The sequence below is a fragment of the Labeo rohita genome, chromosome 8 (genome assembly GCF_022985175.1).
Source record: "Labeo rohita strain BAU-BD-2019 chromosome 8, IGBB_LRoh.1.0, whole genome shotgun sequence".
NCBI classification, from domain to species: domain Eukaryota; kingdom Metazoa; phylum Chordata; class Actinopteri; order Cypriniformes; family Cyprinidae; genus Labeo; species Labeo rohita.
The window spans coordinates 20417132-20444931 of record NC_066876.1 but is presented as its reverse complement, the minus strand read 5'-3'; the positions used below and the strand labels follow the sequence as shown (position 1 = coordinate 20444931).

General features: G+C 35.0%; 1 protein-coding gene across 4 annotated transcripts in view; it reads left to right on the top strand.

Annotated features, from left to right (window-relative positions):
* Window positions 1–27800, top strand: part of cpne5a (copine Va) — a 91071-nt gene that overhangs the window by 37717 nt on the left and 25554 nt on the right. For all 4 annotated transcript variants that reach the window (XM_051117869.1, XM_051117868.1, XM_051117871.1 and 1 more), the window contains 6 exons: window positions 10214–10277; window positions 16887–16990; window positions 18546–18650; window positions 24066–24107; window positions 24361–24436; window positions 26511–26564. In XM_051117869.1, the coding sequence (XP_050973826.1) occupies window positions 10214–10277; window positions 16887–16990; window positions 18546–18650; window positions 24066–24107; window positions 24361–24436; window positions 26511–26564 (445 nt within the window). The remainder of the gene's footprint in view (window positions 1–10213; window positions 10278–16886; window positions 16991–18545; window positions 18651–24065; window positions 24108–24360; window positions 24437–26510; window positions 26565–27800) is intronic.

Here is a 27800-nt window from a genome sequence, read left to right as displayed (position 1 = left end):
TTTTCTTGTTGAAGCCATTTTGCAGGTGTTTCTCTGGTTGTTCTCTGTTGCTGTGTTTAGGCCATTGAAACACTTAAATCCACAAGTGGTGGAGAATGGTGCACCAATCTTAATTCAAATCCGGGTGTATTTAAGGATTACGGATGCCTGTCTAAGTATGAAAACCAATTGGATTTAAGTTATAATCTCATTCCAACCCCTTGTGGAGTTCTGGAGCTTTATGTAATGCAGCTTGACTGCATTACACTCGCCTGCCACAGTGAATCAGCGATCCGTCATATTTCACCCTCCGCTCTGTTTGTCTTAGTTTCACATGAAAAGAGTCTGGATAAACTTATTCGCTTAATCTCTTTGTTAGACAGATGAATGTAAATGTTCCTAACAGCCCAGTGGTCTGTGAATGCACATCTTATCGCTGTCAAACAGGGCTGTTTATTTCAGGTACTTTAGTTACATACGCGCTCACATACTCAGAGACACATGAAAAATTTAACGTGATAGTTCACCCAGAAATGAAAATCCAGTCATTAATTACTCACCCTCATGTTGTTCCAAACCCGTGAAACCTTTTTTTCTTTGGAACACAAATTATGATGTATGAAGAGCTTCCAGCGATACAACTGACACATTAAAGGCCCAGAAAGGCAGTAAGGACATCGTTAAAATAGTCCATCTAACATCAGTAGTTCAACCATAATTTTATGGAGCTACAAGAATATTTTTTGTGCACAAAGAAAACAAAAATAACGACTTTATGCAGCAATTTCTTCTCTTCTGTGTCAGTCTTCGACGCACGTTCAACATGCTGGAGCCAAAGTTCTGATATAGAACCTGGATGAACTGTGCCTTGTTTACAAGCAGATGAAGACTCACACTGTACATAAAACAGTCTTCAAACATGACTGAAGATTTCAACAGAGAGGATGTCTTGCAACTTTTTGCCTGGCCTTACTTATTTGAATCAGAATATACAGACGATGACCTAAGAGAGAGAACGTTCTAAAGAGAATGTTAATCCTGGCTCCTGCGTCAGCAACACCACACGATGCGTCATGATACTCTTGTGAACGTGCGTCGAAACTGACATGGAATTGTTAAATAAAGTCATTATTTTTGTTTTCTTTGCACACAAAAAGTATTCTCGTAACTTCTTAAAATGTACGTTTGAACCCCTGGTGTCACATTGACTATTTTAAAGGTGACCTATTATACCCCTTTTTACAAGATGTAAAATAAGTCTCTGATATTTTTCAGTTTAATTCAAATTTATTTGTATAGCGCTTTTCACGATACATATCGTTGCAAAGCAACTTTACACCAAATTAACGTTTTTACAATATATGTAGTAGTTGCTTGATGTACATATGGCAGAGATGTGTGGTAAAGATCAATTAATGACGTAATCAAACAGACAAAGAACACTATAAATTAGTAGCAAAATTCGGTAGTGCTGTATGTTGTTTCAGGGTTGGTATCATCTGAAGTCCTCTGTGGGGTTGGCATCATCTCTTCTTAAGTGTTCTGGATCCAGACTGGAGCCTGTGAATTCCTAGTTACCACAGGAAGTCAATCCCATGGCAGAAACAGAGAACAAATAGGAACATAATTAGCGTAGCAGGTATCCCCAGAGTGTATGTGAAGTAAGTTTTAGCTCAAAATACCTGACAGATATTTTTTTATAGCTTGTTAAAATTGGCACTTTTGTGGTATGAGCAAAAACGTGTTGTTTTTGTGTTTGCCCCTTTAATTGCTAATGAGCTCATGCTCCCGGCCCCCTTTTCAGAAGAGGGTGGAGCTTCAAGAGCTCATGCTCTGGCAATACCAGTGCTGGCCTTTGCAAATAAACATTCCACTATTAGAACAATCTGTTATCTTTACAGAAAATGCCCTTGGTTTAAAAGTCTGTCATCTGATGCTTCTGTACTATGCATAATGAATGCATGTTTATGATTTACACAGATGGGAAGCACGTCACAATAAAAACAACAGGATAGCTAGTCTCATGGTGCCATTGTGTGCTACTACAAATTATATAAGTCACTTGCGATTATGAGCTTGACAAATTCAAGCAGTTGAATTCACATTGCTTACATATTCACATTTTTTTTTTTATTGTATTTTATTTTTTCCACCTTTTTATTAGATAGGATGGTAGAGAGTAGACAGCAAAGTATTGGGTGGCGAAGGACGGGATCGGCAAAGGACCTTGAGACAGGAATCGAACTTGGGTCGCAAGCACATGTTTGTTGTGCTATATCGGCACACTAACCATCAGGCTATTGGCGCCGACTCATGCAATTTTTGAGTACCACATTCCTTTTTACGATCATACTGGCAGCATGTAAAGGCAGCATCAGTGAAAACAGGCTCTTTCAGAAAGGCAGTTTAGAAAACAAGCGTGTGATACTTACTTTGTCTGGAGCTGACATTCGCGCAAGAAGCTTTGGTATTAATCTGTAAAAATGTAAGGTGCTTTTTAAAGATTTTGGTGCTGAGATTGTATATGTTCAGCAGTTCAAGCAAGAAAACAGTAATAGCAGTCTGCTGCTTCTCACTCAGGGCTGTGTTTATGCTAAAAGGGCATAGATCATCACAAATAGGTGTGGATTTCTCCCTATGATGACGTGTATGTAGGGAGCATCTGGAATGGCTTGTTCTGTGAGACTGTTTATGATTTGTGCAGCCACACAACTGTGTTCAAACACCTTAGAAAAGTGATTTTTGCATAATAGATCCCCTTTAACAATGTCCACACTACCTTTCTAGGCCTTGAACATGGTAACTGTGTTGCTGTGTATCCAGGTTCAGAAAGGATTCTATCAAAAATATCTTAATTTGTGTTCAGAAGATGACTGAAAGTCTTACGGGTTTGGAACGACATGAGGGTGAGTAGTTAATGAAAGAATTTTCATTTCTGACTGAACTATTACTTTAATCTGCTGTTTTCTCTTATTCTACTTTCTTTCGATTTCTTTCTGTTCAACATGTATTATTTTACATATTTCGACCCTTTTGCGTAACCCATGTGAAAAGTTTGAAAGTTTGAAAACCCCTGGCAAAAAGGACATAAGTTGGCCGCTCATCCTAAGGCCAGGGACAGTGTTCATGGTACCAAGTACAATGTAAAAAACAATTTGTTGAGTCAACTTAAAATAATTTGTAACCTGGCTGCCTTAAAATTTTAAGTTCAGTCAACTTAAAAAAAAAGTTTATTCAACTTGAAATGTTAAATTATACTAAGTGACAACTTATTTGAGTTGAATCAACTTAAAAATTTAAGGCAGCTGGGTTACCCATCTGTTAAGTTTAGCAGACACAAATATCTAAGTTGTTACTTAGTACAACTTAACATTTCAAGTTGACTAAACTTATTTTAGTTGACTGAACTTAAAATGTTAAGGCAGCAGGATAATAAATTATTTTAAGCTGACTCAACAAATTGTGTTTTTAATTTTTTTTACAGTGTATGATGAGACTGTTTGTTCCGCTCCTTTTCTGAATGTGCTCCATTTCTTTTTCCCCTCACCTGTCAACCTGTTGTCTGCTTAAATACCAACATAATTCTTCATCCTAATGATGAAATATGCAAACATTTCCACAAACCTCGCTACCTGCTGTGTCGAATGACAATGCTGGCTAGCGTTAAATACTGTTATGCATCTTAGTCAGTCACGCGGCATGACATTACAGCATTTTCGAATACCAGAGGGTTTTTGGCAGGTTTAAGACATCATGGGACATCGCGTTTAATTGCAATGCAGTTTATTTTATTATTTGGTACAGTATGCAACGTTCTGTGATTCATTAGAGGATGAATATGAAGAGAGATCTTCCTTTATTGTAAACCCTGGACTCTTTGTCAACACTTTGATGAATAGCTTTTGATATAGCATGTAGAATTACCTCACAAGCCGCAAGTAGCAAGCAATTTGTTAGGCTGACGAGTAGCTCCATAAATCACCTCCTCTTCTCACATGAATTGATCAAATCAGGCCTGCCCATGTGGAATGAGATGCTGAGCAGCGACGGATGCCTTGATGAAAAAAAAAAAGGCAGCAATGAGTGCAACAAAGTCTGAAAATATTCGGCATAATACCAACTAACTCCTCTCCCTCTGCCGACTTTCTTTCATCTGTGATCAGTATGTAAAAATATTCCCCGTGTTCCTTAAGGACAGGACTTGGTGCGCATACTTTGTTAAAGGACTGTTTGATCATAGTGAACAGGTCGGGCTGTGTGATGTTGACTTATAAGTCATTTGGCTTTGAATGGCGGATTTGGGACAGTATCATTGATCCTCTGAATCTCCAATGGGTCCAGTTAAAGGTTAGAAAGTTGATATCAAGCTTTCAGCTATGTGCAGAAAGATGCCTTGATCTTCCTTATGCTGGTGTGCACTCTAGATCATTGTTATTGCTTATGTCAACATTATCGAGCTTTCCCTTGGCAGGTGCAATGCTGAAAATGCCAACAGAATCTGCCAATAGTCAAATCACGTTGTGTCTAATGTATACTTAATTATTGCATGCCAAAGTATCTAGCCAAAATACAATTTATTTATTTTTTTTCTAATTTGATTGGATTGTTTAAATGTCAAAAAAATAACTTTTCATTAGTCTATTTGACAGCTAAGACAATCAAAAGTCACTGGAGCTTTTTTATTACAGTATCTTGCTATTTAAATTGATATAACTTTCAAAATTTTGAGGTCAGTCATTTTTTTTAAATATTTTTTTTTTCAGAAATAATGCATTAAATTGATTAAAAGTATCAAGAAAGACTTTAAAAATTTAGAAATAAATAACAAAAATTGTTCAATTTAACTTTTTATTCTTAAAAGAACCTTGAAAAGAAATGTAAGGTTTTCACAAATATAAAATGTTTCTTGAGCGGCAAATCAGATATATTAGAATGATTTCTAATATATCAAATAAATTACATTCTGAAATATATTATTATAAACAATAGTTATTTTAAATTGTAATAATGTTTTACAATCAGTGTTTACTGTATCAAAAGAATGCAGCCTTATTTGTTATAATTATTGTGTTATGTAATTATATAGAATTTATGTACTATTGTATTTATGTATATTTGGCATTTTAATATTTAATTTAGGGCTGTCAGTTTAACACGTTAACTTAATTAGTTAGACTAGTTATGAAAAAATAACGCGATTAAAACGCACTCGCCCCGCCCCCAGACCTGTATGTCATCTTATATTTCATATAGTTGACTGTTGACATATATGATGAAGGCCAACAACTCCACAAATGCAGTGATGCCCTAAAATTCAAGATATTGGTGCAAAAAATGCCACTATATGTGTTTTGTCTCATATTTATATATATCACATATCACAGGATATCACAGGGGTAGCAAGAGCAATATTGCACGAGTGCTGATTTTGTCCTGATTTATCACAAGCTTAAATGTGATTTTATACAACAGTTCAGTAAATAAGAAGTTGATATTGTGTTACACTTTAAACGCAGTATTTTGTGTGTTTGCTCTATTTAGCAGAGAACATATTACCTTTGAAGCCATAGCAGAATTGTTGCGCGTCTCCAAGCAACAGAGCTGTGTTTAGTTTCTGAATGAATCCACGTTTTTAAGGAATCGTGTGAACCAATTCAGAGAGCCATTTACTTAATTCCTGAATGAATCAGCCTTTTGAACGAATCTAAGACATTTACCGTCACCTGCTGACAGATTTAGTTTCTTATTAGAGCATAATTTCATTAAAATAAATAAATAAACAAAATAAAATAATAATAATAATATAAACAAATAATAAAAATAATAAAAAAAAACATTAAAGGGATAGTTCACCAAAACAAATTTAATTCTGTCATCATTTACTCACCCTCATGTCATTTTAAACCTTTCTTTTGTGGAACGTGAAAGAAGAAATTTTGAAGACTTTTGGGAACAAAGCTGTTTTGGTTAGCAGCGACTTACATCGTATGAACAAACAAAATACTGAGATGTTTCTCAAATGATCTTCTTTTCCATAGTTTACGTTAGGCCGTTGCAGCCTAAATGTTTATGTGTAATAAACTCTATTTTGAGTCAAATAAAATACATTTTATTAAACAAATTATTTCTTGCTAAAGCTGCTTTTTGTAATGTCTGTTTTATGCTTTACACATAAAAAACAGTAATTTCTGAGCCAAATTTGGTGTGTGATTAATTTGTGATTAATTAGATCAATTAATTGAAACATCATGTAATTAATTAGATTAAAAATTTTAATCGACTGACAATTATTCAATTATTTTTATGATTTCATTTTTATTATATATTAGATTAGATTAAATTATATAAAATATATTGTACTTTTTTTTTTCTACATCAAGAACCCTTATTAACACTCTCCTCACATGAAAAAAGTCAGTGAACTGTCAGTGTCTGTATTCTTAGATTCCACATCATATTTAATGGCTGAGAAATCTTCATTTTCTGCCAATGTGAACCTTAACCAGCTTATATTATTTGGCTTGGTTCCAGGTCATGATATTGCTTCAATGCACTACTGTATGCGGTTAATTTAAAAAAAAAAAATGTATGGCTTTTTCAATTTAAGGTAGATGAAAGGAAAATTAAACTCTGGTGAGTCTGCATTAATAAGAATAACAACGTGCTGCATTCAATGTCAGCTGAAGGCACCAAGGGGTTCAGATGTTTGATCAGACGCTAATCAATTGGGAATGCAGCAGGGAGAGGCGTGAGCGCCATTGATTTTGCTTTTCTGCAGAGCACAGCTAACACACAGTGTTAAAAGCCACTTTCCAAATAAACAAATGGCCACACCAGTGGGGTTTGCAATAGGAAACACTACCACATTTCAAATAGTTTCATCATTTTTATTCTCCTGTCGCAACGAACAAGTGCATGTAACAACCTGTGAATGAATATGATGATAAAAGACGGCTCCACTTGCGTTACAGTTGTCAGTTTGCTCATGTATTTGCAATTACAGTGCAACATGTTTTAATATTGCTGTCAGTTGTTAGCTTTCATCTTTCTGTAATTTTGAAAGTCTGTCTCTGAGAGCATTAATCAGGGTATAACCCTAGAAAATGAGTTGAACTCCATCAGTTAACCCTGTTTACTTGATTCATGTTCAAGAATTGGATCAAAGAATTTGTTTGGCTCAACATCTTGTCAGTGACTCAAGAGTAAGTTGCTCAGACGCTACAGAAAGTCACTGTAGAACTCATAATAACATACCAAAGTTTTTTTTGACTTTAGTAAAGAAGTAGTTTCTAACACAATAGGTTTCATCTAACAAGTTCTCTCTAATACCTGAGGGAAAAAACATGAGCTGCAGCAAACACTGACCTTTCTAACCTACATTGTGGAGGTGAGACTGAGGCAGTCCAAAACAACTATGGTGATCCCGCACCTTCAAAAGGTTAATGGGGAAACTGGCCTGAAGTCCTTTGTGTGTCTGAATTATTCACCAAGTAATTTTTTACAGAAGTGTCTCCTATAAAGGCAGAAGGTAAATTGTTCTCTCACTTGTCCTGAGACCAAGAGGTTATTTTACATCCTTTCAGTGACTCGAGTGGAACTGGCCTGCTTTTAATTGTCCCAAATTTAGATTGTGAATGTGTTTCTACTAGCCCTTTGAGCTATTTAACAATAAATAATATTATATAATGGATATAAATGGTTCAACATTTTGTGGTCCGTTAAAGCTGCAGTCTGTAACTTTTGGCGCTCTAGTAGTTAACACACAGAACTGCATGTGTCTTGCGGTAGCCAGAACTACATCTCTCTGTTTATGTCTATGACGAATCACGCAGGTACTGGGCTACTTTGCAGTGGTTCCTCCCACAACCAGTCTGAAATATAGAAAATAATATAAAAACTTGATTCAGGTGATTCAGGATAAGCCAAAAACACGGTTTGGAAAATGGATTCATGATGTACCTGCTTATTATATAGGGTACAATGGGGCTAAAAGCACCCCCTAAGAAAAAAAGCTTTTGTGCGTTATTGCTTTTGTGCCCAAAGAATATGATTGCAGAAAAATACATATGTTTATGTTGAACATTTATGTGTGACGTTTAACATTCTTTGTGTGAAGATAAATCAAACAAGTTGTTTATTTTGTTAAAAAAATCTCATAAATGTATGAGGTGGCAAGGGGGGGACAAAGGCACATAATGTTGTTGTTTTTTTTATTTATTTTTTATAATGTTTAAGTTAATACTTGGTCAAAACAATCACTTTAGCAAAGTCTGGTCTATTTTCTGCTTATTTTCATAAATAAAACAGTTATTTTTGGTTCAATAAATATACTGTCATTAAAATATGTTAATAATAAAACGTATATTTTAAAATAGAAACAAAATCATTTTAAAATGTAAAGATTCTGAGAACATCCAAGGAGATCCCATAATAATTTAATATAGATTTACAGTAGTAACAACAAATGATATTTTATTATATGATATGATTAATAGCATGTTAAATAGCATTTAAATATGATGGTTTCATTCTAAACATGGTGATTATTTCTAAGATAGACACCCAACATAATAAATGATATTTACCATCTGAATCTAACAATGTCATGTCAATAAATGGAAAAGCCAGCCCTGTCCCAAAATATATGCATTAATTTTAACGATTTTTATTTTTTGGAAGAAATTAATACTTCAGCAAGGATGTGTTAAACTGATCAAAATTTACATTACAGACATTTATAATGTTATAAACGATTTTTCAAATAAATGCTGTTCTGTCACGACAAAGATTTTAGCATGGTAATGGATATGATAACATTAATGTATCTGGCCTTTGCAAAATACATCTGCTGCGTTATTGAATTGCTGCTGCTGTTGGTCATTGCTGTTGTTGTAGATTATTGCTGCTGCAGTAATTATAGTTGAGTATTTAAGACATACTGCTGCTGCACAAGTAGTTTATATAATAACTGAAGCAGATCTATACAGGTGGAGCTGGGGAGGTGGAGGGTTTCAGAGATCAATTTAAATGTAAAGCAGCAAGCTTATTGGCTGCATGTGCAACATGAACCAATCAGCTTGTACCAAATATAGTTTAATGCTATTAATATCATCAGTTTGCATTAACGACCCATCTAGAGTTTCATGACAGAACTTGGCATTGCTTTTGAAGTTGTTATTTATTAAGGAATTCTGAATATGTATAACAGCACATACATTTTCATCAGTTATGACAGTAAAAAATATTTATTAAGCGCCAAATCAGTCAGAATTATTTCTAAAGGATCATGTGACACTGAAGACTCGAGTATTGATTGCTGATAATTCATCTTTGCCATCACAGGAATAAATTACTTTTTAAAATCTGTTTAAATAGAAAATACTTATTTTAATTATAAATATAATGTACAATATTACTGTTTTGATCTCTGATCAAATAAAAGCAGCCTTGGTGAGCATAAGAGACTTTTCTTAAAAGCACAAATATATCTTATGGACCATAGACTTTTTAACAGTAATCTGTGTACTGTCATGTAGAATTGTGGTTTAAAGTAATTAATTCACAAGGAAGTTACACCCTTTTACAGCATACACAAATTTTACAACAGTTTCACATAGTTTTATAGTAATACACACCATGAAGGAAATGGGAGGCATTTCTGCTCCTGAGCACTTTAATGCATTGTTTATTTGTTCATCTTCAGTTGGCAGTAACCCTGAAGACACACAAGAGGATGCATTTTCTTTGCACATAGAGGGGTCAGCCTAAAATCCTCGCCTTGATTCTGCACCCGTTGACATCTACATTTGTGATCTTGTGTGACTGATAGAAATAAACTGGTGTGAATCAGCCAAAGATTTACACATTAAAACATCTAAAACACATCCTGAGGCAGAGGTTTATTTTAACACTTAATGGTTGCTGTTTGTTGACTGTGCACAGGATGCATTCAGGGCAAAACAATGAACTAAAATATCTAGTTTTGTCAGCAGCACACAACATGACTGTGATCTCCAGCTCCCCAGTATATGGGCTTTTAAAACACTTCTGACATTACCTTTCTGATATTCTGCAGTTGCATGTAGCCATATTCAGTCATGAAATGTCTGCAATTATATGGAAATCAGGTCATTATTAAGAGGATGTTTTACAGTATTTCTGCCCTACTGTTTCCAGTAACTTTTAACTGTTATATGTTTTTTTTTTTTTTTTTTTTTTGTTTTTTTTCCTTCAGTGGCATCCCTGGAAAAAATTGCGGTACCATTATTCTCACTGCAGAGGAACTCGGAAACTGTCGGGTAAGTCAGCAGTTTTACTTTATGCTCCACAGAATAGTTTTACTCTGAAATAATTGTTTTCTCAACCCCTTTTTCTCTTCGAAATGCTTACGACTATTCCATGGTGAAAACCTTTACTGAAATGATTCACTTTGATAAGAAAGCTGACTTTTTTACTCCTGAGATCAGACCATTCACTGCCTGGCAGCCAAATACATTATAGAAATGAACAGGAATGTGCCTATGTCTAAAATATAAGTTATCTGCACAGACAAAACGGAAACAACTTCAAAGCTATTTGAGCACCAAAGCTATGTTTAAATACTTTTATTTCCATTTTACTGACAAAAAGGCATAAATAATGGAGTAACAGAAGCCATGGTATTTGTACGTTTTCATTATTATTTAATACTTCTAACATGCATTATTAAGCATATTTTACACTGGCCATTTACATTATCCTGATAACTAAATAAAGACCAGAACATACAGTAGGCTTGATGCAGCAGCAGTTGAAAAATTACTGAGCATTCAGTAGTGAAGATCACTGCAGCATTGCCCACTGGGTACTCTAAGAGCTTTTGATCTAATACACAGTGAAGGCTTTGTTTGTCTCCCTTGTTCTTCTGAATACTTTTAACTGGTATTTTAAAACCAGCTCTTATTAAACCAAAGGATCATGGAATTGGCATTGAGGTGTTCAAGGAGGAACGAACACACAGTGTAGTGTTGCAGCAACTGGTGTCAAAGCTTGAGTGAAAATAATCAGAGTTCTTCAGATGGCTTTAAAAAAATCTAAGTGAGATATGGATTGTTTGGCCTCACTGAACCTGTTCGAGCATGATGATGTCTCCCTTACAAGTCCCCTTATAAGACCTATGTGCTCATAACAAGTTTTGTTAGACCTGCATTGATTGTCTGGTCCTAAGGAACTGGAGAGGGCCGTGCATCCGGCATCTAATATTCTGCTTATGCATTTTAAATTTGTTCTGACGTCAGTCTTGATTGCTGTTGGATGCCGAAGGGTCTGAAGTTGTATCAGTGAATAGCACTAGATGGATATGATGAGAGGGTTCTTATAAATAGGAGTGATGGCTTGGAAAAATGATAAGCAATAAAATACTAATTAAGAGGCATTTGAAGATAGTAGATGTTCATATGGACTGCAGAAGATAATAAGGCCATGTAGTTTTTCTTGCAGAATTATTTTTATATGCCAAGTTATATAAAGCTGTATATAAAAATGCTATTTTGATAACATCAAAATTCACCATTTAAGGTTTTAATTTAATTTATTGCATTTTAAATAGCATTTATCACCAAAAAATGCAAATATGCATCTTTTAATATGCTCAGCCAGTAATGATACTATCTAATTTTAATAAAATTCTTGAATTCTTTTTCCATTTCAAGTCAGACAGATGTTAAATCAGGATCCACTTTGATGGATTCAGTCATTGTATTCAGAGTTAAAGAAGTTGAAGATACTCCTTTAAAGACTTTTTGTGGGATTCATTAAAGGATCAGTTCACTCCTGAATTAAAATTTCTTAATAATTTACTCGCCTCCATGTCATCCAAGATCTTCATGTCTTTCTTTCTTCAGTCAAAAAAAATATATATATATATATATATATATATATATATATATATATATATATATATATATATATAAAAAACTCAGCTTAGCTCTGTGATGTGGGTCAATGACTTCACGCATTACGTAATCACACTGGAAGGGTCACGCGTGGTTAGGTCTTCGAGTTTGTCTTCATCTTCATCTTCGTCTTCGCCTTTGCCTTCGCCTTTGTCTTCGTCTTCGTCTTTGTCTTTGTCTTTGTCTTTGTCTTCGTCGTCTTCTCTGGTTCAAAAAGGTGGGGTAGGGTGAAAAACTTCCATCTCATTTTCTCCTCCAACTTCAAAATTGTCCGACATCTTTGTTTTACCTTTTTTTGTAAAGGCTTTTTCGCTTTTTAAACACTTCCGCCAACATCACGCGTGACCCTTCCAACTTGTTTACATAATGTGTGAAGTTGAGCTAGTGCAATACAAACATTTGTGGTTAAAAAGTATGTAATTTATTTTATTTTTTTAAAAAATTTTCTTAGAAAATGACAGGTCTTTTTGGTAGATAAGATTCTTATTTCTTAGCTGAGATCATGTTGAGCCCAAACTACAATTTGGACCTTCAACCTGCTGATCTCCATTGAAGTCTACTATATGGAGAAAAATCCTGGAAACCTTTCTTTTCGACTGAAGGAAGAAAGACACCTTGGATGACATGAAAGTATAATTTTAAAAGAGTAAATTACCAGGAAATTTTATTTCAGGAGTAAACTAATCCTTTAAAAGAATTGACTCATCAACCACAGTAATTAGCCAGCAAAGATTAAGAAAAACATGTTTTATTTTGCAGCCCATGGTAATTTCATGTCATCATATTCTCTTTAGACTGCATTGTAAAGTATAACTGTTCCATTTGTAGATTCAGTGGAGGAGGTGAGACAAAAAAGTTTCTATCTCTATCCCTCCCATCTCTTTATCATGTCTTCTCACTGGAACGTTCCAGTTTCGTCCCTCTGTCTAGTAAAGTTTACTCTGTCATCGGTGATAGTACTCATTAAATGGCTGAAATAGCAGTGCAGAGTAAATTACAGCTTTTCCGGGTTGTAAATGGCTATGTTGCGTTGACTACAGGCTCAAACACACACAAAGGACTGCTCATTTGAGCCATCTATTGCACACACTCACAGCCTCACTCAAGCTCATTTGAAATGCTCAAAAAGCTTTTCCCCTCTGTGAGGGTAATATATTGGTACATCTGCTTGATCTATATATATTTCACATGGCAGATCAAAAGATTTTACAGGATGTTATGAAAGGCTGGGTTTTGATCAGGTATATGCAAAGATCAGCTATGAGGAAATGCACCATGTGGAGATGAACCTCCAGTTAATAGCATGAATGAGGTTGGCAAATATCTTCAAAAGTCCATCTCTTTCCAAGAAGTCACATAGATAAATCCCATTCAGAGGCCTGAGAAAACCTACAAACCCAAAATAATGAGTGAAATGTTTCATCTCTGAAGTACATTGTGGCCAAAGACAGGCTGTTACGTGAAGCGCTTTTACTGACTGTCATTTATTTGACTAACTGGGCTGTCGTTTAAGTTGTTTACTGTTGCTGAAGAAAGAATTGCAATCCAGAAGGAGACTGACACCTGTGCTTGATTGCTCATAGATGCTGGATTCAGGTTGATGTTTCATTTTTCTCTGTTCAAATTGTTTTCAGCTTGAATTGATCTTGCAACTAAGGTCCTATTCATGGGATCATAATCGCTGTGAATGCTTGGTTTGAACTGGGCCATGTGCAAAGTCCCCACACACTGCGGTTTAGCTTTAGTCAAGAAACAATTCAAGCAATGTGTAATGAAAGGTAGTGCTCCCTCAGCCGTCAAATATAAGGTGCATTGTCCCTGAAGCATAGAAAGTCCACTGTCCATTCATCAGTAGACATACCATTAAGACTAATGACTTTGCATCAGATAGACCTCACACCATACCATTATGGCTAATGAGGGTTGTCTCCATTGTGTTGATAACATCCCTCTGGCCTGAGAAGCCCCTAGCAAGCAGGTTTACGACGATGTCAGTCATTACTGGAGTGTAATTTACAGTATCAGCTGCACACTAGACATCACGTGAATGATTCCTTTGGAAATGTTCTAGTTCTCCTTCAGTCTCTTCTCTCACTCACTCTTCCTCTCTCCTCACTGACTCCAGCCTACAATTTCATCATTCTCTGAATGGCACTCTCAATGCAAGATAGTGTTTAGTGGCTAATTGGTTCAAATGGAAATGATGCGTGCTGATGGCAGGCACAGATTAACCATTTGGGCCACAAAATAACCATTTAGGAGTTTTTATTCCAAGAAATTGCATGTCATGATAAAAATTATACTGGTATCTTGATTCATGTGGACTGTTAATTTAGTATTATTAGGGGCCAAGCACTTATTGCACTTATTGACCCTATTATAATTGCTTATTATAGTTTCTTCTTCTGTTTGAAAGAACTCATGAAACTTTGCACACACGCCAAAAGTGGTGAAAAATTACATCTGATATGGTTTTCAGAACTGAGTGTGGCAAAATGGCTCGATAGCGCCACCTACAACATTTCAACAAAGTGCCCCTCGAGCTATGTTTCACGTCTACGAAATTTGGTAGACACCAATACCTACAAAAAAGTTCCTCTGTACGAAGTCTGAAACGCAACAGGAAGTCTGTTATTTTGAATTTTCTCTGCTAATTTTGTGCCATTTTTGCCATTTCAGGCGTTGTATTTAAACAAACTCTTTCTAGAGATTTAAACAGATCAAAACCAAATTTGGTTAGTGTAATCTAAAGCCCTTTGTGACGTTAAATTGAAAGATCTTGAGTTTTTGTTAAAGGACGTGTCCGGGGCAGCCTGACAAAATTTGATGTTTCGCCATGTAAAAGGAAGTTGTTATAACTCTTAACTCTTATAACTCAATGTCTGATCTGCCCCAAACTTCAACTGTTCGATAAGAGTCCTGGCCTGAACACATCTAAAAGTGAATATTCTGATATAATCATAGCGCCTCCTGTTGGCAACAGGAAATGTCTTGCTTTACACTAACTCAAACATACCATGTTCAGTCTGCACCAGACTTCATATGTTTGATCAAAGTCCTGAAATGAACACATCTACATGCCAATATTTAGTTATAGGCATAGCGCCACCAGCTGGCAGCAGGAAGTTTGGCACATATAAATGACTTTGACGTATTCCTTCTATATTTACCACTTTAAATGCATATTGCTCACTGTTTGCTGTTGTCCTAAAGCCACCGGGAGGTGGGGAGGCAGGGTGCAAGGGCCCTTTTAACACTGCTTACAGCTTTAATCTTCTTATTCTTCTTCCTTCTACTTCTTCAAAATTGTTCTAGGACGATTGTCCAGTCTTCACCAAAATTGGCTCAAATCATCTTTAGACAATGCTGGTTATCAAAGTTATCAAAGGCTTTTTGATATACCAAACCGTTTTCGTAAAGCGTGTTAACGAATTTGACAATTTGTGCACAAATGGACATGAGGCTTCACAATGCTTTAGCAGATTCAGACCAAACTTGATAAGTGTTATATCAAGCAACACCTGCAAGCACTTGAGTAGTTTTGGCACAGCGCAACCTACTGGACATTTTTATTTATATTTTCTGAACAGTTTGACCAAATATCTCGGAGTAGCATACCGAATCAAACAATACCAAAATTCAGGTCATCGTAGGCCATTTCAAATTTTGTAGTAATATGCTGTATTTTTCAAACGCTTTAACGTATTATGAATCTTGTAGAATTGCTTGTGAGAAATTATGAAATTTAGCACACAAATAGAGGACAGTCTCATCATTAACCACACCAAATTTGGAGTCTCTAACTCAAACTTTCTAGCGCCACCAACAGGCCAAATTTGCACTCATGTTTCTGCTAATAACTTTTGAACCATAAGGTCTAAAAGCAAAATTCTAATCAGCTAATCAAGGTGTTCATGGCAGCTGTATTACAGACAGATGTGTTGTAGTAGGGCTGGAACTTAAGCCTGTAGGAAGGTAACTCTTCAGGAGCAGAATTGGAGAACCATGGTCTTTACTGAGTTATTAAAGACAGCTCCTTAGCTCTTCATTTTACCTCTGTTGTGCTTGGCCCCTTAATTGCTGCTTGCAGCTATGTTTTATATACTATTGTTATTGTTATTTATATTTTGAGTTAGCTTTTATTTTTAGATTTTCAGTTTACATTTTAATTTTGGTTATTATTTTAGTAATTTTGCAGCTTTTTAATATTGCTGTGTTTAGCTGTCATGTCAGCATTTTTAAAATATTTTATGTTAGCTTTATTTTAATTAATGAAAACATCTTTTAATAGTATTAGTTTTTATGTCACTAAAGTACATAATTATTATAGATGCAACAATGATCTAATGGCATTCTATACAATATTATATATGACAAGACTATAATTATTTTCCTGTAAATGGCCAACAATCATTTCCCTACCTCGTGATCAACATGAATTTGCATAAAACTGCTAAACAAAAACATTACATTCTACTATTGAGCCATTGGGAAAAAGATCACATCCATCAGAATGAGAAAATTACAATTGCAGTGTTGTAGGGGGATGTCAGTATTGACATAGCGTGAAATACTGTGATTAAAAAAGGGTGTGTTTTTTTGAGAGCTAAATATTGAGCCACAGTCAGGGTCAGTGGAAATTATGGAAGGAATAGTTCATTAGCAAATTATTTATTTCACACCCTAAAGAAGAGTTATTTTACCTTTAAATCTGTGAATAGAGGGGAGATGCAGGAGTCTGAAGTACATGACTTGATAAAATGTGTGTGCGGATACAGTATATGGCTGTGCTGTATAGACGTGGTGGGGGTTGAATTGCGCCTGAGGGTCTAGAATCTCATCATTCATCTAAGCTACACAAGAAAAAACAATGTGCCTCTGATTTCCCTAGATTTAGCTGCTCTCTGTGCTGTCTTTCACCTTCCATTTTTCCTTCCCTTCTTGTTTCTTTCGTTCTTTCTCTCCTTCTCACAGGACTGTGCAACAATGCAGTTCTGTGCCAATAAGCTGGATAAGAAAGACTTCTTTGGCCGCTCTGACCCATTCATGGTGTTCTACAGAAGTAATGAGGACGGAACGTGAGTTAGCTGTCTTTCTCACTCTGATGCGCAGGCAGGAAAGCGTAAAGTAATGTCCAAAGAAAAGTGAAGAAAATTGGTCTGGGTCTAAGGAATGTCTTAAGTTGTTCTAGTCAATAAAATTCATTTAGTACTCTTAACTCAGTTAAGGCATACTATTGCAAACTTTTAACTGTAATGAGCAACCTGATCTCATGGCGAAAACATACCTGTGGGAACTTACATGCGAAATACGTAGCGCCATGCATGTTCCATGACATATTCGACGTGATGTGCCCATTTTTGTCTCCCTGCCAAATTATCACTCCATTTCAATAAAAAACACTACATGACTGCCAAATCCTAAACCCACACCTAACCCTAAATTTACCAGTACTAGGGAGGTAGTAATCTGGCTGGGGTCAGAATTCAGCACAACACCGGAAAGCGAAACATATGGAACCGTAATTATAACGAATACAAGTGCTTGCTGTTTTACCGCCTCCAGTGTTCATTTCTTTTGGAACCTGCAGTGATATGTACTTATTGGTGAAAAAGTTCCAACAGGTACATTTTTGTCATGAGATCAGGTAGGTAATAAAATATACTTCTTTGTTTGAGTTTAGCAACTTCGGGTCATTCTATACTTGTGGGTACATCTCGTGTCTGTGAAGGATATTTTTAATATATTTTCATCAATATAAAGCCCTCATGCTTAATTTTCTAGTACACAATTATATTTTTTTCTATATGTTGAAAAAAGCCATATCTTTTGTTCAAAAATGATGTTTATATCACATACAACCCTGGTATTCAGCTGTACGATTTTGTAAAGTTGCTCATTCTACTCTGCATTTAAGCAAGAAAATTATCTTAAATACAAATTAATTTCATAGTTTCACCTTCAGTTAGATTAGGTTATCAAGACATTTGGGTGTGCTCCTGGGTGTGTAACTTGTTTTATTTGTGTCTGAAAAACCATTGTCAACTAAGTTACCCACTAGCAAATCCCCCCTCAAAAAGGAATGGTTTGTCCCATTCTCACATAATTTGCACAGTATGATGATATTTCCTCTAGAATCACATGGATGAAACGCTAGAAGTTATGTTCTCTCTCTATCCCCTAATATTGGTTAAACTAGCAAACCTGTGTCAAGAGTGGATTAATTGACTGTCAACAGTGTTACACAAGTATTACTGCTACAAATTTTAAGAAGACAGTTTAACTAAAACTTATGTTTTGTGTATGAAAATATATTTCTAAACATACCATATGCTCAGTAGTTCTAGGCGTCCATGCTGAGCATAGTCCCAAAACACTTAAAATGTCAACTAAGTTACTTGTCAACTGTGTTACCCAGTAAAGGCAACATGGAGGACAGTAGCAAACATAGATGGTATTTTATGCACGTATTCCTACAGATCACCTTTATTTATACAGCACTTTATACAATATAGATTGTTTCAAAGCAGCTGTGTAATGCCATGTTTGGGTTTTTGGGAAACAGGGAAACATTGTCAAATTCTAAATGTACCCCTAATTATAGAATGACCCCTTTATTTTTTTGTTTCACAGGTTCACTATCTGCCATAAAACTGAAGTGGTAAAGAATACACTGAACCCCGTCTGGCAGCCATTTACCATTCCTGTCAGAGCGCTCTGCAATGGAGACTATGACAGGTATACACACAGACGTGCATATTTATACTGTAATATCATAAATAAGAATATACTTTTTTAGAGAAACAAAATTGTGTTATTGTTCGATGCAGTCAATCACTTGTAGTCTAGGACCGTATGAAGGTGTTTAGTTTATGGAGATGTTTAGGCGTGTATTATGCAAATTAATCTGTGGGCAAGCGCTCCCTTGTTTAGAATGGTTTAAGGGTTTAACATTAGAATGAGGATAAGAGCCCATTTATGTGCATGCAGTGTTGTAAATCCTGCAGAAATTTACCATGAGAGTGCTGTTGTACCCGAACGATACCCTGTGTCGAGAGAGATCATGTCCCTGTGCTCTTTGATTCAGTCGCACATTAAGACCAGACTGCTGGTACTCATTGCATCAGCATTATTTGATCACAGACAGCCCTGTTCACGGTGCTGCACTGGTGTGATTTATGTGCTCTACAAGGACACATTATTTTTGCTTTGTACTTTCTGTGTAGTAGATATTTGTGTGTTTACACTGCACTGTTTCTTTGTTGCTCTCCGTAGGCCTGTGTACTATCCAATGTGTGTGTCACTCAGTTGTGTTCATGAATATTTGGTAGGCTATACTTTTGTGTGTGCGTGTGTGTGTATGTGTGCATTTTCATGGCCCAGGTGAGACTTGCAGACGCGTTGGCAGCTGTGTGTCGTCTGAGAGCTGTCAGAGCCAATCAGGACACAGGGAACAGAACCACCTGCCACCCAGTCCCCACCTGGCCTCTGATCCCGTGTGTGTGTGAGAGACCGAGTGAAAGAGAGAGAGAAAAGGGAAAGGGAAACTCCAGCTGTTGTGGTGCTGTGCTAATTATTACCTGCTGCAAGGATGCCAGCAGAGAGGAGTATTTATATTGCAGCTGGGATGTTTTTCTGCTAAAAATGTCTGTAATTAGAGTTTTATATGATATACAGGTTCTGATATATTGGATTGAAGTCAGAATAGGGTCAGAAATTTCATCATGGATGAATATTTACTGGCCTCGAATGACTTTCGAAAGATGGCAGCATCATTATGTTATTTTTACACAGAGATTGGTTGGTCTGTGAGTCAAAACTGTTGACTTTAGCAATCCTTGTTGCATGAAATGCCAATGGTGACAGTTCACCCAGTTTCCATGCCTCACTCAATGAAGCTGAAAGATACCTCAACAGTGCTTTTTCCCATTTGGAACTGTCACCATTGGCATATAATGCAACAAGTATTGCTAAAGTCAACAGATTTTACTAATAAACTTATCAATCTCTATGTAAAAATAAAATAATGATGCTGCTATCTTTCTAAAGTTATTTCGCCCCTGTAATTTGGCTTGAAATCTAAGGTAAAATGAAATTCACAAAATAGTGAATTACTCTGTAAATATTTATCTATGGCATTTAATATTTTGGCTTTCTTCTTCATTTATGTATGTATTTTACCAAGCTATGGAACGACTGAAATTGAAAAACTGAAACCGAATGACTGAATTAATTTCGAGGGGCATTATTTACATTTGCAAGGTTGATTTTTATAATCCCCTCATTATTTTAAAAACCATATTGTCTTTAATGTCAAATACTTAAATTTATCCAATTACTTGAATCAATATTTTAAATTGTTGTCAATAACAATCGACTGTTTAAAATTGTTTCTAAATTATACATGTAAAAATAAGACCTCACAGTAATATGTAATATTATGACAAAAACCATTATTGATTATTGCTCTTTATATTGTAATAATGATTAGTAATATCGATATAGAAAACAATATAAAACATTTTGTTTTGTTTTGGGCATGTCTGGCTTTACAGACAAGTGAGTCAGTCCATGACATTAGCCAAGTCTTGCAAAAGTTGTGCAAAAACTCCCGTTATAGTCAATGAAGCTATGAAAATTAATCTTCTATTTAAATCATATCTGCATGGTTGTTTATGGGGTTGAAAAATTCCATGAATTTTTAAGACTGGAAACTTACATTTAAATTTGCTGAAATTTTTTTGCCACTTTGCAACCCTGGTTGTTTATGATGAGGGAATTTGCAAGCGTGTGCACTTAACACAACTCTGGCTTTTTCAGCACTGACTAATCTCGACACCTCTGATTGGCCAGTGCATTCTTAATTTTAATAGAAACTTGAACCAGCAGTTGATTGGTTGTAAGGTTCAACGCTGCACAAAACAGCACGTAAAAGCAATCTGATGCAGTGTGAGCTAATCTAAATGTAATTCTGTGAATTGACACTTTACATCACTGTCACATTTTGTCTTAATCGCGACAGCCATAATACAGTGTTTAATTTTATGCCCTTTTGTCTTGAATTTATGGGGCATTTTTATTTATTTTGGTGGCATTTTTGCCACAAACTTTTGTTTGTTTTCTAACCATTATTTGATTTATTCAAGAAACATCACATGTGAAAGAGTCCTGCTATACTGATAATCAGCTTAGGTTGTGCTGATATGACCTCAAGTTGAGTTTGTTTTTAGCTGCTGTGACCATCAGTGTGCATCTTCTGGGTGTTTGTCTCTTTCTTTTCACGGAGACAAAAGCATTTGTGGCATCAGGTTAGCAAAGATGGTGGCGCCTCCTTCAGGGTTCTTAAACAAATGAGAGCAAATTTGGTTTGATTGACATGAGGGGAAGCCATAATTTGCCCATAGTGTCACAACTGATCTGCATCTGTCTGTGATCTTAGGGAGAGACAGGAACAGCACTTAACCCTGTCAATCAGCCACGCTCCTGAGGGAAACATCTCAGACTTTACAAAGGAAATTACTGCAGGGCTTCATGATGTATCAGACTTCTCTGGGTGATTGATAGAAAGTTGTGGAAGTTGTTTTCCCGTAGATTGTCCTATAAAATATTGCTAATTATGTTTAGCACTGGAGATTTTAGTGTATAAATGTGGTCAGAAATTATAATCAGACTACGTATTTTCTTATACTTTTCTAGTGTTTTCTTGTTTGAATTGTAAAAAAATGTGTTTATATTTAAAATGTATTTAAAATATAATTCTTTTTTAATATATTCAAATATACGCTACTTTTCAAATGTTTGGGGTCAGCAAGATTTTTTAATGTTTTTGATCCAGTTTATCATTTATTTAATGAAAAACACAGTAAAACAGTAACAGCGTGAAATTTAAAGTAACTGTTTTCTGTTTGAATATGTTTTAAAATGTGTTGGCAACGGCAAATTTTTAACAGCCATTACTCCAGTCTTTAAAGTCACATGATCCTTATTCTAATTTGCTAATTTGGGGTGCAAAAAACATTTCTTATTATTATCAATGTTAAAAACTGTTGTTCTGCTTAATCTTTTTAGTGGAAACTAGGATATTTTTTCAGGATTCTTTAAAAAATTTAATTTAAAAGTCTTTACTGCCACTTTTGATTAATATATTACATCCTTGCTGAATAAAAGTATTAATTTCTTTAAAAATCTTACTGATCCCAAAAATTTGAACAGTAGTGTATAAAATCAGGGGTGCACATAAGTTTTTTAGCCTGGTTCTCATAAGAGTACCTGGAGATTTGGTTTGGTCCTTACACTGCTCATGGTATGACCCATTCATTTAAAAAAAAAAAAAAAAAAAAAGAATAATAGTGATAATAATATCATTGGACTTTATTTATTTAGGTTTATTTTTTATCAAATAATATATAAAATAATAAAGTATGTCAATACTATTATATTTAAAAATATTTTAAAAAGGGAGTATTAAATAAAAATACAATTATTTTATAGTAAACTTAAGAATAAAATTATAATATTTCCATTTTAATATTAATTTTCATCATTTTCAAAACTAAAATCAGCAAGCTTTTATTTTGGTGGGTTGCCGGCAAGTATGTATACGCTCCGCGTTTAGTGCTTCCGATTGAAGAGCGTTCAGCGAAGAGTGTCAGTGAATGAAATCACATTTTTCGCATTGTGCTTTGAAAATGGCAGCGAAAAGCCTAGAATTATGCAACAACCTGTATATAATATAATTTTAGATAATGCAGTTTTCCTCCACCTCATTGTATTATTGTGGTTTAATATATTTCAGGCTAAACATGAAATAATCTGTGATTGGTCACTTTACATGTCAATCAGACTCTTGGCTAGAATAAGCTAATGTGAACCGGACCTTTTGATATTTAGTTGAAATCCTGTGAAACTACTGGTTGCCTGCAGGGAATCTGAGTACTGATAGACAGGATGTGTGCCATATGATCTCTGATGAATCTGCTACATCTGTTCTCTTACTCCAGAGCTAAACCAGTCTGCTTTACCAACAGATGGAGTTTCCCCATGTACTCTATGGAATTACTCAGTAGAGGCTCTTTGTTTAGGTCCATTCTTTCATTCTAACTCAGATGATGCTTTTGTGCCACTGAGATTTCATTACTACCTTTGCAGCAGTGATCCTAATCAAACAACAGTACGAAATTATAATTTACATCCTACGACCGTGGATATTTTCAGATTTACTATCACACTTCCACTTTTTATAGCATAATTGTTTGAAAAAATAAGCAAGGATTTCCATCAACCAGCATGGTGTTTCTTGTGAAGCTTGTTGACCAATAGATGCTTTCTGTTTAAAGGGATAGTTCACCCAAAAATCAAAACCCCATGATTTACTCACCCTCAAGCCACCCCAGATGTATATGACTTTGTTCTTGCAGACGAATACAAACAGTAATATTAAAAAAGTCGTGGCTCTTCAAGCTCTTCAAAAGGGTCAAGATTTTGAAATCCAAAAACTGCTCCATCCATCATTTCCAATCATTTTGGGTGAACTATCCCTTTAAGAAGATTGGTAGAGAAAACAGCATCCAAAACGCTGGGTGTTTAACAGAGGAATGATTGGCTGAATTGTGTTTAATCTTTACAGTTGTCTGTTTTTTGTTCATTAATTTTCATCGTAACAGCAAATTCAAGCACATCCCTGCATTTTGCGATAACAAGTGTGTGACGTGCTTTGGCGCCAAATGCCGTTTAGAGCTATTACCCTCGAAAGCCATTTTTATTAACGAGGCTACAAATCTCGGCTGCCTCTGTGTAATTGATCACGTTAACTTGCTTTGAACAGAATGAATTTCTAATTATTCAAACTTCAGATGTAATTAATGTTTAAATGAAACTCGCCTGCGTCCTGTCAGGTGAAGTGACGCTCCACGGCTGCTCCGTGTCACAGCCCAGGAGTTCAGTCCCTGCCGACCGCTGTTTAATTCTGAGTGCACTGTCTGGATAATGGCCTGTAATTGGTTGGTTTTAGCATGGAGATGAAAAACACAGTGAGACGGAGTCTCTCAGGCCTGTTTTAATCAGAAAGCATCCATCAGTTCAGCTGCTGCTCTGTTTTCAGTATCTGAAATACCGCAAAAGGTGTTTCTAAATGCTCTGTTTTGAATCTTTCAGGTCAATTAAAGTGGAGGTGTACGACTGGGACAGAGATGGCAGGTAGAGAAACATGCACATTTGCTTTTTTCACACTGCACATTTATGTAATGTATTCTCCTATACACCCTACACAAAGGCACTTTATTTTTTTCAAATCATTATTTTTCATAGCTTCCTGCAGTACTGTCAACTCCACTCTAAAATGCCTGGCAGTAACAAATACTGATCATTCCAGATTTCATATAGAAGTTCAAATCCATCTATCTTCATCATCACAGATGTAAGAGTCTCTTTGTTGTTCTTTATGCTTCAGTCATGATTTTATCGGGGAGTTCACCACCAGCTACAGAGAGCTCTCTCGCGGTCAGAGTCAGTTCAACGTGTACGAGGTGAGTTCATTGAAGCAGATACTGGTCCGTTGATCATCGGAGCATCCATTGTGTTTGGATAAAGGACTGATTCTAGATTCATAAATTGATGTCAGAGAAATATAAAAATGCATTGTATATGAGAATACCATGTGGAACAGAGTAAGTTTTGAATAATATAGGGGAGACTGCGCATCATCTTGATATTCAGAGTGTTTTTAATGGTGGATTATTTAAATAGTACATTTAGTTCCACCTCCGGTAAATATTTGGATGTTTTATTTAAAGGTAAATGATGAACAAAAAAACAAAACAAAAGACAGTTGTTAAACATCAGCACCAGTGGTGCAGATGGTAAAGCGTGTGCTGTAGCCTTTTCAACGCCATCGACCTGGGTTCAAATCTGCCTGTTGGCGAACGTTTTCTTCTCCCTTTTCAAATCTCTTATCATATCGTGAAGGCACTTATTTTCAATAAAAATTAAGGAAATAATCGAAAAGTTGAAAATAAACTTTGGGTCAGTGTTGCCAAGTCTGCAGCCGTGGGCTGTTCTTCATGTCCGTGGGTTAAAGCGACCCCGATAACGTAATATTTAGCCCCTGGAATGCTAATTTTACCAGGGGAATCCCGCCAAAAATGTGTTTTTAAGTTGGGTGGGTTTTGTTGTGAAAACCTGGCACCTCTGGTTATGGTTGGTGAAGGGAAGACTTATTGTCCTAATAAGGCAGCATCTATTTAATAATTTGATTTAAAACTATAATTTGCACTCAATACGTTATTATTGCATACTGTTTTATAATGTATCATCAAGGCTTCCTTTATTTTGCAAAAATGCAGAAAGAACAGCAATTTCTTTTAAATATTATTACAATTTAAAATTTTCTTTTTTCATATACTTTAAAATATTTATGTTAAATATGCCAAATATTTAATATTTAAAATATTATTTAAAAAAATATTAAAAATACAGTAAAAACTGTAATATTGTGAAATATTATTGCAGTTAAAACTAATTGTTTTTTGTTTTAATACATTTTATAATGTAATTTTTTCCTGTGATGTCAAAGCTGAATTTTTAGCATCATTATTATTATTATTATGTCACATGATCTTGTATCACAGGTTCCAAACATATATGTATTTATATATATATATTTTATTTTTTACTATTTTGTTTTAAATAACAATACTGTGATAATACTGTTTTAATTCTGTGCCGACCAAACCTGACAACACTAGACCAGCCATGTTGGAGCTGGCTTTACTTAATAATGAACAAAATGTTCAATATTTTGTAAATGTGTTATCTAATGTTTTATCTCAGAACTTGAGGTTTCATTTGCACGCAGTTGGATTTTCTTAATATGAGAGATTCAGCTCACAATAAAAATTGCACTATTTCAAGTCTCCCTTATTCACTCTTTGTGATTATCACACTTTGTCTGCCAGCAAGTACAGCAGCAGCAAATGAGTGTGAGAGATTGTTTTTGAGCGTTTGTGGCAGAAAGCAAGAAAAACGGAAAGGACAATGAGATAATGAGATGGTGTACGACAGGGTACAAAGCATGTGTTTATGTGAGGAAGAAGGAGAGATAGAGTAACAGAGAGCTATATGGAGGTGTGTGTGTGTGTGTATTCACCCTAGCATTAGCCCAGTGGTGGGGTGAGGGGGTGGTGAGATGCTCTACAGGAGTGTGACAGTCTCAGCGGTGTGCTGAAAGGATCTGGGGTTTCCTGGGGATTGAGTTGGACAAACAACACTAGAAGCTGCGGTGTCGGTTCAGTTAAACCCCAATCCATACAAATCACATCATCTGTGTCCTGGTTTCCAAACTGTTAGCCAAGGGTTGCGTATGTAACCGTCCTGAACTGGGTTTCTCAAAGCATCTGCACACTTAGATCAGTTGTGTCTTTGAAAGTAAGTGGAACAGAAATGACAAGCAGCCTGGAAATGATCTAGTAGCAGTGCTCTCAAACTTCTCTTCTTTTGGACAAGTAACAGGTCTAATGAGAACCATTTTCACTCATTCTGTCTCTCTCACACACTCCCACTCTTTCTGTAAATGATGTGTCATTTCTAAATTTTCTGTTTCAGGTGGTAAATCCTAAAAAGAAACTGAAAAAGAGGAGATACATCAACTCTGGCACAGTGAGTCGTGAATTTGCTATTTTAAAATCCTGCACAAAAATCAGCTTTTATGTCTTGTTTTCCAGTACAGACATTTATGCTAAATTTACTTACTGCATAAGATAATCAGATTTATTTTCGATATATCTTAAATTATGTTTACATTTCATATCACACTGTCAAGCAGTTTCTCCTGCTTGAAGAAAATCGAGCTAAATTTTATAGGATTATGCCTGAAACAAGAAAGAACATATTTGGAAAACGAAAACATAAAAATTATTCAAGAGATATTCTACGAAAACAAATTCTCCTTTTTCAGAAAAATGCTTTTCTATCTGTAGCAACAGTGTTAGTTTAGCATAATTCTATACTGTTATAGTATTTATTTATATTTTAAATGATTTTTTATTTTAGTAATGAAATATTTCTAAATATGAAATATTTAATTCTAATTTTTACATTTTATTTTTAGTAATTTTAGTAAATCATTTTATGTAGGTTAGTTGCCAGTGCAGCATTTTTAAGTTTTTCAAGCTTTAAATTTTACATCCAATATTTATTTATTTATTATGTCAGTTTTATTTCAGAATTATTGTCAATTTCAGTTCGTTAACAATAACAGCACTTATGTTTTTCTTGCTTGAAGAAAACTTAACTAAATTTTTGTGAGGGTTATGCCTAAGACAAGGAAAAATTGGAAAACATAAACAATACAAATAATTGAAGAAATTTTCTGTTTAAATGTTTTTTTCGTTTGTATTAGTTTTTCAGTATGTCTAATTAGCTCTAATTTTTTAGTTTTATTTTTAGTAATTTCAGTAAATTTTTTTTTTTTTTTTAGTTAGTTGCCAGCGCAGCTTTTTTTTTTTCTTTTTTTTTCAAGTTTTAAATTTTACATCCAATATTTATTTCATCTTAGTTTTATTTCAGAATTATTGTCATTTTCAGTTTTAGTTAACAATAACAGCACATAGTTTCTCCTGCTTGAAGAAAATTGAACTGAATTTTGTGAGGGCTATGCCTAAAACAAGGAAAACTTGGAAAACATAAACAATACAAATAATTCAAGAAATTTTCTCTGAAAACAAGTTCTTCTTTTTCAGAAAAAAACACATTTTCTTTTTAGCAGCAGTGTTACTTTAGTATTATTTCTATACTATTCTAGTATTTATTAATATTTTATATTTATATTTTCTAATTTTTTATTTTAGTAATTAAATGTTTTTGTTGTTTGTATTAGTTTTTTAATATTTCTAA